General features: G+C 42.9%; 1 protein-coding gene across 1 annotated transcript in view; it reads left to right on the top strand.

Annotated features, from left to right (window-relative positions):
- The window catches only part of BRCA1 (BRCA1 DNA repair associated), a 101,408-nt gene that overhangs the window by 33,714 nt on the left and 52,976 nt on the right, over positions 1-14,718 (top strand). Inside the window, exons 6-7 of the mRNA XM_029283784.1 lie at positions 5,994-6,139; positions 7,532-7,640. Of these exons, the coding sequence (XP_029139617.1) occupies positions 5,994-6,139; positions 7,532-7,640 (255 nt within the window). The remainder of the gene's footprint in view (positions 1-5,993; positions 6,140-7,531; positions 7,641-14,718) is intronic.

The raw sequence follows: 14,718 nt of genomic DNA, 5'->3' as shown, positions 1-14,718 counted from the left end.
ACCGGATCTGCCGCTGGTTCAACTTCCTGGCCGTGGTGAGGTGCTCTAAGTTCCGATGGTCCGTCCGCACCTCCACCTGGTATCGGGCCCCCTCAAGGTGATGCCGCCAAGCCTCGAACGCGGCCTTGATAGCCAGCAACTCCTTTTCCCAGATGGTGTAGTTGCGCTCGGAAGGATTGAGTTTCCGGGAGTAATAAGCACAGGGAAAAAGAGTGCCACCATCCACCGGGGCCTGTAGCAGAACCGCTCCAATCGCCATGTTGGACGCATCCGTCTCGACCACGAACGGACGGTGTGGATTGGGATGCCTGAGGACCGGCTCCGTGACGAAGGCCCGCTTGAGGACCTCGAAGGCCTGCTGCTGTGGGGGCCCCCACTGGAACGGGACTTTCTTCCGAAGGAGTTGGGTCAGTGGCAAGGTCAGAGTGGCGAAGCCCGGGATGAAGGTCCGATAGTAGTTGGCGAACCCCAGCAGACGCTGGACGTCCTTCACCCGACGTGGGGGTTCCCAACTGCGCAAGGCCTCCACCTTGCGCGGGTCCATCGCGATGCCCTCGGATGTGATGATGTGCCCTCGGAACTCTATGGAAGTCTGGAAGAAGTAACATTTCTCCAACTTCGCATAGAGTTGATTCTCCCGCAGGCGCTGCAGGACCTGGCGGACATGCTGGAGGTGGCTCTCCTGGTTCTGGGAATAGATTAAAATGTCATCCAGGTAGATCACCACGAACCGGTCCAACATGTCCCGGAACACGTCGTTCATCAGGTGCTGGAAGACCACGGGGGCGTTGGTCAACCCGAACGGCATGACGGTGTACTCAAAGTGACCGTATCGGGTGCCAAACGCCGTCTTCCACTCGTCCCCCTTACGCACGCGCACCAGGTTGTAGGCCCCTTGGAGATCAAGCTTGGTGAAGATCGAGGCCTCCCGTAACCTCTCCATCAGCTCGGGGATGAGCGGCAGGGGGTAGCGATTCCGCACTGTGATAGCATTCAAGCACCGGTAATCGCAGCACAGGCGTAGGTCCCCCATCTTCTTCACGAAAAGGACCGGGGCCGAGAGCGGGGAGGACGAAGGCCGGATAAACCCACGGGCCAGGTTCTTCTCCAGAAAATCCCGTAGAGTGGCCAACTCGGGCTCCGACATGGAGTACAGGCGGCCCGTGGGCAGTGGCGCGTTGGGCAGCAGATCCACCGGGCAGTCGTAGGGTCGATGCGGGGGTAATCAGTCCGCCTCCTTTTCGCTGAACACATCGGCGAAGGACGTCAGCTCAGGAGTCAAGGAGACGGCTGGGGTGGAGACGTCCTGGCTGGCACAGGTGTGGCGGTGGTGATCGACACACTGCAGGCTCGCGAACGAGATGGTGTTTCTCGACCATGCCACCTGAGGATCGTGAGCCCGAAGCCAGGCCATCCCCAGGACCAAGGGAAAATGAAGGTCCGCCGTCACATAAAACTGAATCGCCTCCTTGTGGGCCCCAAGGGCTGGGTAGTGAATTTGATGGGCCCCGCCACGAGCTCCCGCCCATCAATAGTCTCAACCCTCAACGGAGGATCCACTGGAACCAAGGGGACCTTAAAATGGGCCACAAAGGCCTGGTCCATAAAGTTTGACGTGGCCCCCGAATCAACCAGCGCATGTGCCTGGAACCCCTCCGACCGGTTGGCCAACAACACCTGGGTGTCCAGGATCAGGTGCCGAGGGGGCTCATAGTCCACAGCCACCGACTCCGGTGGGGCATGACTACGTGCCTGGCCCAGGGTTTCCCCAAGGCCAGGCCTGGCCCGTTTCCCGGCTGATCACGCCGAGACTCCGGAACAGGCTTGAGCGCCCCACTCTGCTTCCTGGGACATGAGGCGGCAAAATGTCCAGCCTCACCGCAATAGAGGCACAATCCCCCTTGGCGTCGCCGCATCCGCTCCTGGGCCGTCAGGTGAGATCGTGCTGCTCCGAGCTCCATGGGCTCCTCACCCGTTGCCACAAAGCGTGGGGCGGTCCGGGGTCCTGTCGGTGCGCAACGAGGGGGTGCCGCCGCTGGCAGTGGTTCCGGCAGGGATCGACGAGGCCGTCGCCGTTGAAGGCGGGCATCGATGCGCAGGCACTGGAGCACCAGAGCGTCAAGGGTCTGGGGCACCTCCATTCGTACCAACTCATCCTGCAGGTCATCGGAGAGGCCGTCCTGGAAGGCATCCATCAACGCAGCATCATTCCAGGCTGAGTCCTGGCCGAGAAGGCGGAACTCAGCGATATATTCCTGCAAGGCGCGCTTCCCTTGGCGGAGGTCCTTAATGAGCCTTGCTGCTGTCTGCACACGAAGGGGGTCTTCGGACATGACGCGCAGGTGTTGCAGAAAGTCCTGGTAGTCTAGGAGTAACGGACTGTTTTGTAACAGCAGGGGCATGGCCCATTGGGCAGCAGAGCCGGAAAGGTAGCTGATCACAAACGCCACCCGAGCCCGATCATCCGGAAAATCCTCCGGCCTCATCGCCATAAAGAGTTGGCATTGTCCCATGAAGGCCGGGAACAGCTCTGTCTGCCCAGAAAATCTTTCTGGCACGTTCACGGGGCATCTTGAACGTGGAGGAGGAGGAGGAGGGGGGGGAGGAGCAGCAGGAGCATTAGCCAAAGCGAGTTGAGCCGTTAAACGGCCTACTTGCTGTTGCAATAGCTGATTGGCATCCATCAGCTGTTGAATCTGCTGCTGCTGCTGTTGGTCCATCGTGGGTTAACGATGGTTATGTCTGGTGATGGACAAGATGTTCTGTCCCCCGTCCAACTCACACCCCCCAACCAGTCAGCCGAGGGCTAAAAGACTGCTCAGCACTGCCAAATACAGATAAACACTTGGCAGCAACTCCGTGGCTGTCTGCCAAGACCTTTACTGATAATACAAATAAACTCCAGGAGAATTCCGGAGTGCTGCAACAGAAGATTCAGTATTGTCCGTCACAAGAGTTTCAAACGGCACACCCCTTGCCTATATAGCCTGTGGGGTGTGGCCCAGTGACTCAGCTGAAATCTCTGGCACGACGTTTTAGCTGCTGCGCACGTCTGTCCCTCCGACGCTGGCGTGGATCCAGCCAAGACGTATCCTCCTCTGAGTCCGACACACCTGGCTCCTGGCCAATCCCAGAAGCACCTGGCTCCTGGCCGATCCCAGAAACACGGGGCTCCTGGCCAATCTCCTCTCCGTCGGAAGACACTGAAGGCCGCACAGAGGGGGAAGGTCCTGGAGAGGGAGGCCTGGCCATCTCCTCTCCTTCATGTTCAGAACCTTCCTCCTCCGATGATAGGGACCCACAGGACGGAGCCACAACAGGCTGGGGGTGACGTGGACTCCCGATGATGCTGCAGTGTCCGCTGCCGTGCTGCCGCTGCCGCCACTAGAGCTGCTGCCTCCCGGCCTGGTCCCCCTCCCCGCCCGTTCGGCGCCGTCTGCCTTTCATTCTCTCTCTCTCTCTCCTACCCTGGAGGGAGAGGGAAAGAGAGAAAGAGGAAAGAAAGAGAAGAGAAAGAGGAAAGAGAAAGAGAAGAGAGAGAGAGAAAGAGGAAAGAGAAAGAGAGAGGAAAGAGGAAAGAAAGAGAAGAGAAAGAGAGAAAGAGAGAGGAAGAGGGAAAGAGAAAGAGGAAAGAGAAAGAGGAAAGAGAGAGAAAGTTAGAGGAAAGAGAAAGGAAGAGAAAGAGAAAGACAGAAAGAGAGAGGAAAGAGAGAGAAAGTTAGAGGAAAGAGAAAGAGAAGAGAGAGGAAAGAGAGAAAGAGGAAAGAGAACAAGAGGAAAGAGAGAAAGAGAAGAGAGAGGAAAGAGAAAGAGATAAAGAGGGAGAGGAAAGAGGGGGAGAGGAAAGAGAAAAAGAGAGGAAGGGAGAGAAGGATAGGAAGGAGCGAGAAAGAGAGGAAAGAGAAAGAACGAGGGGGAGAGGAAAGAGAAAATGAGGAAAGAGAAAAAAGATTGAGAAAAGAGAGAGGAAAGAGAGAAAGGAAAGAGAAGAGAAAGAGAGGAAAGAGAGGAAAGGAAAGAGGAAAGAGAGAGAGACAGAGAAAGAGAGAGGAAAGAGAGAGAGAGAAAGTTAGAGGAAAGAGAGAAAGGAAAGAGAAAGAAAGAGAGAGGAAAGAAAGGAAAGAGAGAGAGAGGAAAGAGACAGAGAAAGAGAGAGACCCTTTTGACATCTAAAATGAAGATAACACTGCATATATCCTTTTTTACCTTTATTTTATATATACACACACAAACATACACACACACATATCATAAAGGTAAAAAAGGATATATGCAGTCTTATCTTCATTTTAGATATCAAAAGGGTTTTGCGGCTCCCAGTGTTTTGTTTTCGGTGGGAAACGTGTCCAAGTGGCTCTTTGAGTGTTTTGGGTTGCCTACCCCTGATATAGCCCAAACTCTATATTTTAACAGGAAAAGTTGGGGGTCGTCTTATACGCCCAGTCATCTTATACGCCGGAAAATACGGTATTCCTTTGCCATGGTTAGATTATTTTCTGCTGAGGATTTTCCCCCCGTTTTTGAGTCAGACTGGACTTTTAACAACTATATGGGCAAGTCTACTTTTCTTGACAAGATTTTTCTGCAGGGTTTTGCCTTCTTTCTAGAACTTAAGGAAAGTGACTTTAAGCTGGCTTTATACTTAAAACAGAACTACTCCAAACTTATTAAAATTGTCTAAATTTTAATTTCAAAATTAAAAACTAATGAGTTCTAGAGGATTTTCCAGTTGGTGTGACACGAATACTTGTGAATGCCTTGGTCAACCCACCTGATCTCTCCCTCTTTAACAAACATCTGTAGTCCCTTGGTATAATTCAGAGCTGTGGTCTAAGAAGCAAATGAGACCAGATGTATGAGCTTACGCATTGGAAGGGAAGATAATGAAGACTTGCTTTTCTATTTTCATTCACTTTAATATGTAAAAGATAATCTGGCTCAGTCCAGAAGGTTCCAGACATTAAAATTAGCTATTATCAGTTGTTATTATTAAGAAACCTAGCCTGCATCTAGACAATATAGCATTTATAGACTGGTTAATTCTATTTCTATGCTGGGCATGGTTAATAATTGCATGGGACATAGAGTTTCTGATATAAAACATTTTCCATGGCTATTTACATCTGGCTTCAGGCTTAGTTTTGTAACAGAAATTGATGAGAAGAGCTGCCCCGTGGTTATTTGGGATGTCTCAGTAGCTTTTGATTATAACAGCCTCCTCAGTTAAAAGTTGCAGAAGCTACATCATAGTAGGTCTGCTGCTGCTTGAAATTCTGATTACAGAAGGTGGTCTTGGGAAAGTTACCACTCTGCGCAAGTACTATGAGGTTCCTCGAGGCTTTATTTATTGTGCTTTTTAATAGAATGTACAAAATTTAACATTCTATTCTTCTGAAATGTGCTGATCTGGCTCATTTGGAAGTGGCTCAGTAGTTTAGTGACTTCTCTGAATTTAATGCATAGTGTTGCATATTGTTCGTGTTTAGGAAATTAACTTTCAAAAAAGGTAGAATAAGCATTTTGACATTATTTACAGGAGAAATATAATGTTTCAGAATTTTAGGCCAAATACTTGCACATGATATGCACATGCAATAATGGGTCAAGATTGCATATTTGTAGGTGAACAGACAAATAATCTTTTACCCACTCTAATTATGTTTTGGACAAACAATTCAGTTTTATAACTTCATTTATACAGATCCATTTATAATATAGTAAAACAATATGTACATGTATTGTTTCTCACGGACTAGATTCTGTTAATAGCAGTAGAAGAATAGTGTTTTTTCTTGATTCACAGGAAAGGATAGACAAGGGCTTCAGGCAACCCAGTTTCTCAGATGTGAATTTTAAATCATGAGAACTCTTTGCTTATATAAAATTGTGTTTAATAGGTTGCATAAATCAAAGTACCTTTTAAAAATCCTTCGATAATTGTAAAATCTTTACGACAACTATTGCATTTCAGGATGACTTCCTGTTTCTCTCAGTTTCAGATGATTTGTGTTACCCCAAGGAAGTGATAGAAACTGTTTCTGCTTCAACCACATGTACAAATCAACTGATTATTAACAGTAAGGGATATAGAGATAGATGGAAATATATGAAGAAAGAAGAAAAAAGAAATACTGAATCGGTAATAGCATTTTCCTTTCTTTTTCATACATATTGATATATGACATTGCCCTCCCAATTGTTCAATTATTGGTTCACTTTTATTTTCATTTGAGAAGTTATTGTTTGAATTGAACAGATTGTGGGAAAGTGCAAAAATACTTCCTTTTACACTAGATTCATTTCAGAGGTTTCTGAAAGAAAGCTGTGCTTCTTGCTTTGAGGAATCAAAACTGAAATGTATTTAATTGTGATTGAAATGATTGCTGTGAGGACTCTGTGTATCAGGAAAGCTTAAATAAATACTTACAATAAGAGACTCTGTAGAATAAATTATCATACAAATACCCTTGGCCATAAAGAATCAATTTGTTTTCCTGATTCTTGTTCTGCCTTCTTCTGTGTACTGATCTGACTTAGGGAATATTCATTGCACTGATGGTGTACTATGGGCCAATTATCTGTCACAGCTTCTTCTCTGAGTTTCACTGCCTGCTAACAATTCTTGGAGACAAGTTTTTTTTGAGTGAAGGTTTAAATTCTTATTGATATCAGTATTGGCAGTTGCAAAGCAAGAAAAGGAGAGATGGCAAATTTAGTGTTGCTCCAAGCAAAAGTGTCAGGAACTGCATGGGTGTGGGTGGATTGACCCCATATATTACTGGCTGATTCCTTTTTCCTTCATCTCAGCCTAATTCATATTGGGTGTCAGAATCGGTTCCCCATTTTTGCTGTTTAAAGCAGAAGAATAATCCCACTCTAATCAGAAAAGTTTTAAAATATAATTTTTCTAATGCAATTTGAGTTACCTTTAGATAAATATGATAACTTCTTTTGGAGTGCAGATTAAATATGGTTTGTATATAAGAATTTTCATTCAAGTATTTTCAATTTGTATCAGAAAATGTCCTGATGCTATAATTATTTAATTTAACAAGTTTATTTTATTTGAATTCAATGTAGCTTTAATAAATTTAAATAAATATCCTATATTCAGAATACAAGTCTTGGCCCAAAATATTTCAGAAAAAAAATAATTGTCATTAAATATAGTTAAATAAAGTTATATAATGTGCAATTTTTATTTGTAAATAACCAGGGATTTAAGTTGAAAAAACAAGTGGTTATAGTATCTCAAATATTTCAAGAGTTGAAAATTCTTCTGATTCAAATAATGTGTTAAAAATGTTGTAATTATAAATATTGCCATTGCTGTATATCTGATAGATCTCTTATCTCTTAACACAGAGTATGTTAAATAACTCATCTTCATTATCTATTATTTGGTCCAAAGTTGATCTCTTTGCTTTCATATTACTTTCTTTGTTTCAATTTTTAAAGCAGGGTTTCCCCTTAAAGTCAATTTGGCATGGGGAAAATATTGTTCTTTAATAATATTTTGTTTTCTTGGCAGGGTGATGGCCCCGTCTTGCCACAGTACAATGGAAATGAAACAAGATACTTCCTCAGAAAGAAAAGAAATTCTAGTAAAACTATGGTTTTGAAAATTGATAAGAAGCACAGTAAGTAGTGGTAATATAGGTAGTCCTTGACTTACAACAGCTCACTTAGTGACCATTCAAAGTTACAATGGCACTGAAAAAAGTGACTTATGACCATTTTTCACACTTATGACCATTTTTCACACTTGTGACCATTATAGCATCCCTGTGGTCATGTGATTTAAATTTGGCCACTTGATAACTGACTCATACTTATGACAATTTCAGTGTCCTGGACTTGTGATACCTTTTCCAACCTTCTGACAAGCAAAATCAATGGGGAAATCAGATTCACTTAACAACTATGTTATTAGTTTAACAACTGCAGTGATTCATTTAACAAATGTGGCAAGAAAAGTTGTAAAATGAGGCAAAACCCACTTAACAAATTTCTAACTTAGCAACATAAATTTTGTGCTCAATTGTGGTCATAAGTTGAGGACTACCTGTTAAAATGCTTTTATTCTCTGTGGCTTGATTTTAAGGTATCCTGGTCTTTGATCTTTTTAAATATTCCTATTTTACTTCCTCTTTTTTCTAGTATTTTTCTAATAATATTTTTTTTATAACAAATTTTATTGGTTTTTTAACTTTTACAACAGAATGCTCAAGACATACCGTGGTGGTTAGGTGATCAATCATCCAAAAACAAAATCATATAATAGCTCAAGTAAATACATTAAATGTTCCCTCTCTATTTCCCTCAAATAATATAACCTATTTAACATAATCCATTTCTACATTACATATCTATAAATCCTAATCCTATTTTGAACTTTGTTAATTTACAGTTACCATAGTCCAATTTGATCTTAGATAATCGTATTATCACTTCGGGTATCCCTTCTAAAATACTAATCCAGATATATTCTAATTCATAATCTCATAAATCATTGATTTTATCACAAATCTCTCTTATTTCTTCAGATAGCATTTAAATCTCATTCAAATAATTATCATGTCTAAAAAAAAAGAACACACCTATTATTACACAAAACATTGTCTAACTTAACACACTCAATTAGTTGTTAAATCAATCCGAATTTCTAAAAACCTCTTTCATATTCTTATTCTCATTCCATTACAAAATAATTTTCATACAAATAAACATATTATTCCAAAAAATATATTCTTACTCTGTTTAACATATATATTCTAATAATTACAAATTTTCAACTCTAAATCTTAGTCCTTAAATTAATCCATATTTCTCAAAACCTTTTTAATCCATTACATATAATTTTAAATTTCTCTTTTTAGTCTTATTCTGGCTTTCTTTTTATGCCAAGCAGGTTTCCATAACAAAGTCTCTATTTCAGCAAGTAGATCTCCCATTATTGCTTGTAATGTCATTTGGGTCAGTAAAAGACCTCCCATCCTCTGTTTTTGACGCCTGGCTCCTGTCTGCTGGATAAAACACTCAATCATGTCCAATTTTATAATTAGTAGTTGATTATCAAAGTTGTCATAATTCTCCAACAGTTGTAATTTCAAGTCCATTTCTGTTAGTTTTGCAATTGTAGATAGTTTAGTTACAATCATTTTTTGGTTGTCCAAAGTCTCCATAGGTTGTATGTAAATTAATTCCTCTTCTATTGCTTTTTGGTCTGTAGAATGATCCAATAGAGTCTGAAGGTCTGTAAGTTCACAGTAGAATTTCTGTTTATTATTTCTGCAGTACGCTCTCTTATTTGGGAACATATTTCCTCAGTAGCTTCATAAATTTTTTCCAGTATGAGTTTACAGTTGGGTTGTAAATATGATTTCTCCATTTCAGTAGTAACTAAATCCAATCCTGTTATCTTTTAGTGGAGGCTATATTTCAAAACATTTATCCACCCCCACCAATAACAGCTGTTGGACCAAAAAAAACAAGAAACAGTTGCAGTTAAATTTCTCCACAAGGTGTCCTCAGTAAACTATGAAAGTCTCTTCCAGACACCAAAAATGAGGTTAGCAAAGTCAAAGAGCTGTGGAATCTCTTTTCCGGCTTCTCATAGAGGTTTTTTTCCCCCAAACAATAAAAATTTATCCCTTTAAAAAAATAAGTCCAGGACATAGGAAAACAATATTCTCCAGCTTAGAAGGTATAATAATAAAGTTTTATGATAAGGATTTTTCCAGAGCCCCCAAGTAACCAAAAATAAAAATAGTCAATAAGAAGTTTTTTCCTTTGTTATGGAAAGCTCTTTTCCCCAGATAAATAAAGGCAGCTCTTTCAAAGCAGGGAAATAATTCCAAAAGGCTTTTAACAGGAGAGTAGTTAGGCAAAAAGAGAGAGGGAAAAGTCTCACTGGGATCATCCACGATGGTTTCTTAACGCTTAGATGTTCTTTTGACTTTCAGCTGGAGCAGCTAAATGATCGACCATGTTACTGGCCGATCTTTTCTCCGTCGGCCCTGAGGAGCTGCCTCGGACCGCGGAAGGAGCTGCCTCCTCCCCCCGCAATCAACGAGAGTCCTCCTCATCGGTAGTCACCCCTCCAGGGTGACTTTTCGACCCGATTAAGGGTCTACCGGCAGAGGAAAAGCAGGTAACGAAGAGAGAAGTCTCTTCGTGTGCCTGCACCCACTGCAACCCAAAACCAGAAGTCCTTTTTCTAATAATATTATGATACAATTAATAATGGTAATAAGAACATTATTAGTCTTCCACTTGGCCAAAGCTACTGGAAAGATAAAGTTTGTGAGGGAGCAGGCTTGCTCAGAAAAATGGCCAGCATCTGTGCTGCTCTCTGTCCTGTCTCTTTAAACCTTTTTCCAACCAGCAGTTAGCTGAAAAAGCTTTGATAAGAAGCAGTTGCATGTGGTGATAATCTGTGTGAGAGAGATTCCTGTGTTCCTGTGAAGTGAAGCAGCTAAAAAGATAATTTTCTCTAGTAATACTTAAAAGGAGTAGGAGTAGTAGGACTCGTAAGTAGTAGTAGTTTTTTGGATGAGAAGCGAAATGTTTTCAAAGAAAAATACAACAAGAAAGTCCAATTGCCTTTTGGAAAAGCACTTTTGGGACAACCATGACCTGGATGATTGAGAATCTGTGTTACATTCAGGTCCAGTATAATAGCCATTATATATATTCCTCAATTTACTCTATGAATTTGTCTAATTTCCCTATTCCAGCATTACCACCAACTGTTCCACTCATATGTTGAGATTTCAACTCTTATGACCATTGGGATTACAGGAGATTTGGTCCCAAATCTGTTGAAAAAAAAGTTGAGGATGGTTGCTGTAGTCCATATCCTACTGAAATTTACTTTTTCTCTTCCCTATTCCAGATGCACTGTTCACATTCCAGCAGATAGCTTTGATTTAAATGTTTTGATAATTTCTGATTTGGTTAACTTGGATTTAAAGGGATATTTGCTGGAAAATATTAACTCTGAAATAGAATATTTGACAAAACATTAGCCTCTAAAAAGGAATTTTTAACAAAAAAACATTAGCCTCTGAAAAAAGTGGCCATGATTCTGCTTTAATTAAGTGTCTACACTGGTATTTGAATCCTCTTCCTGTGAAATGTTCTAATTGCAAACTTTGCCCATCTAAGGATCAGACTCATCTGAAGATATATTTCAGAAAGGGAACATAGTCAGCTGGTAAGTTAAAGTTCACTGGAGTTGTTTCTTTTGCATATTTTGGGATGTTAGAAATGCTATTAAATACTGGATAAAATGCTTATTAAGGGGGTATCATGAAAAGACAATTTCTGTTTATATCATGAAAAGAGAATTCCTGAAAAAGAGGCAGGTTTTTTTATGTAACAAGAATTTCTGAGAACATGTATTTTTCTACTTTGCCTATCTAGGAATTGTGGAAAAGGATACAACAATGTGATTATATTGCTTAGGAAGTTTGCTTGAATATAAAGGACATTGACTGCTGATCCACTAAATCTGGACACAATTTACTAGTTCAGCATTTATCTGTACATTTTCTAAACATGCCAAAGTAATTTGGATATTATTGGCAATGTAAGTCCAGATAGTAAGCTCTAGTCATTTAGGAGATGTCATTTGCTTTTTATTTTTTCACTTGTGATCTTTCTGAAACAACATGAAAGAATGAGAATATGATTAGTACACAGTAGAAAGAAACAAAGAATCTATTCATTTTTCTGAACTGAAAGAGGAAATTCTCAGAGAGGCAGGCTGATAGAACTTCCTGCCTAATAAGACTTTGGATGGGGGATTTTCCTAGTCGCAAAATATGGAAGTGTCATACCAATATCTTACCTGGTATTGTTTAGTTTTTTTACATAGGATTCGTGGTTGAATATAACTCTAAGAACTTGTCAGACCTTTAATTTTGTAGAATTTTTGTTCATTCTTTTCCACAGTATGGATTGTGAAAGTCCTTCCTTCTCTCAAGTTAACAAAGACCATATTGTGAATTGGAGCCAAAGCTCTTGCCACATAGAGCATTCTGAACCAAGTGCCAAAAATGAGGCACCCTTAAATATCATAGGTGAGAATGTTTCCCTGTAAATGGTATTGTTTTGTTGGTGGGATACTAAATACAGGAGTCCAAGTAATACACAATAATTAGCTGAGTTGCATTTTTCTAGGTGACCATGTTTTATGATATGCAAAAGCAGTATACGGGGGATTGGCCTTGGGCATGCAAATCAGTTTATTCCTGACATTGCAGAACAAACTTAGTTCCTTTCTTAACTCCCATGTATCACTGATTAGTCCAGAATTGTTGTCCTAATACTCTGGGATAATGCAAATGGAATCATAGTGTTTCTATTAATCTGCGTATTGACAAATTTAGAATTTGCAAGACAGATACCAAAGAAAAACACCAAGAGATGCCAGAGTTTTAATATAGCTTTAAAAAGGTCTATTAAGAAATTGCCCTTTAATACTTACAGCACGGGTGTCAAACTCACGACATCACGTGATGTGCGCGACTTTTTTCCCATTGCCAGCAGTGGGTGGGTACAGTTTTTGTGGCACATCCAGCCCATGGGCCGGCAGTTTGACACCCTGACTTACAGCCTTGGGAGGATTCAATCCCAATCAGCTGGGTGAGACCTAATGGTAGGGAAGGTTCACGTTATGGATTTGACTCAAAAGAAAACTGAAAAAAGGCATAAATCTCCTTTTCCCCCACTTCCTGCCCTTTGAAAACCTCACCTTGGTTCTGGGATAATTAGCAAGGGAAAATCAATATTTGTATTTACACTCATTGGAAAAGAAGAGATTACAAGACAATAAGCAAGCATACAATGGAAAGCACACATTGAAAGAAATGCCTTGGCTGTTTAGGATACAAAAGGAAGTCATGCCAATATTAAATGGCAGTGCACACTGGCCCTGGACATTAAGTAATGAAGATTGCAGAGCTGAGCTAACTGGGGCTAGCATCTTTCAGGGAAGAATAGCTTGTATGGCAAAGAAAAACAGTTTAGGAAGTCTGCTTTGCAATGGAGGAAATTCTGGGAAAGAGGGAAAGGGAAAGAAAATACAAAAAATACAAGTTAGACAGAAATACAAGTCATGCTTTCTGGAAGAGAAAGAAAAAATAGAGTGTAGGACACCATGACAGAGAATAGTAATATTTGTTATGTTATGTTTGTTATGTTTATTATATTTATATCCCGCCCTTCTCCTTGCGGACTCAGGGCGGCTAACAACCAGATAAAACAACTACAAAATACCAAATACTACAGTTAAAACATAATTAAAAGACAAATATTAACAATTGGCCTAAGTAATTTAAAAATATTTTAAAACCCCCGCTAAAAATTTCCCCTAGGCCAGTCCTGCAAGCTGAAATAACCATGTCTTAAGGGCGCGGCGGAAGGAAGGGAGATCAGGGATCACCCTGATCTCTGGGGGTAGTTCATTCCAGAGGGTGGGAGCTCCCACCGAGAAGGCCCTTCCCCTTGGGGTCGCCAGCCGGCACTGTCTGGCCGACGGCACCCTGAGGAGACCCACTCTGTGGGAGCGTACAGGCCGATGGGAGGTAATCTGCGGCAGGAGGCGGTCTCGAAGATATCCAGGTCCGATGCCATGGAGCGCTTTAAAGATGATGGTCAGCACCTTGAAGCGCACCCGGAAAGCCACCGGCAGCCAGTGCAGCTCGCGCAGCAGCGGTGTTACATGGGAGCGACGAGTCCCTCCCAACACCGCCCGCGCGGCCACATTTTGGACTAACTGGAGCCTCCGGGTGCTCCTCAAGGGGAGCCCCTTGTAGAGAGCGTTGCAGTAGTCCAGGCGGGAGGTGACAAGGGCATGGGTGACTGTGCGCAAGGCGTCCCGGTCCAGAAAAGGTTGCAACTGGTGGATCAGGCGTACCTGATAGAACGCCCCCCTGGTCACGGCCGCCAACTGGTCTTCCAGTGTCAGCCGTGGGTCCAGGAGGACACCCAGATTGCGTACCCTTTCCGAGGGAGCCAAAGTTTCGCCCCCTATAGTCAGCGATGGAATCAGCTGACTATGCCGAGGCGCCGGTAGCCACAGCCACTCGGTTGAGCCTGAGTCTGTTTCTCCCCATCCAGACCCTTACGGCCTCCAGACACTGGGTCATCACGTCAAGGGCATCATTGGGGTGGCCCGGGGTGGAAATGTACAGCTGAGTATCATCAGCGTACTGATGGAAGTCCACCCCAAAGCCACGGATGATCTCCCCCAGCGGCTTCACATAAATATTGAACAGAAGCGGAGAGAGGACCGACCACAAGTTAGGGGCCTTGGAGTCGACCTCTGTCCCCCTGCCAATACAGACTGCGTACGGTCGGTGAGGAAGGAGGAGAACCACCGCATAACAGTGCCTCCCACTCCCAACTCACCCAAACGCCGCAGCATGATACTGTGGTCCACAGTATCAAAAGCCGCTGAGAGGTCCAAAAGAACTAGGACAGAAGAATAACCCCTGTCCCGGGCCCTCCAGAGATCATTCACCAACGTGACCAATGCCGTTTCCGTGCTGTATCCCGGCCTGAAGCCCAACTGGAGAGGGTCCAGATAGACTGTTTCCTCCAGGTGCCGAGGGAATTGCTGTGCAACCACACTCTCAACAACCTTCGCCACAAAGCGAAGGTTGGAGACTGGGCGATAGTTAGCCAATACATCTGGGTCCAGGGAAGGCT

The sequence above is a fragment of the Protobothrops mucrosquamatus genome, unplaced genomic scaffold (genome assembly GCF_001527695.2).
Source record: "Protobothrops mucrosquamatus isolate PMUCROS unplaced genomic scaffold, P.Mucros_1.0 scaffold227, whole genome shotgun sequence".
NCBI classification, from domain to species: domain Eukaryota; kingdom Metazoa; phylum Chordata; class Lepidosauria; order Squamata; family Viperidae; genus Protobothrops; species Protobothrops mucrosquamatus.
Note: the sequence above shows the minus strand (reverse complement) of the source record. Positions and strands in the feature narration are given on the sequence as shown.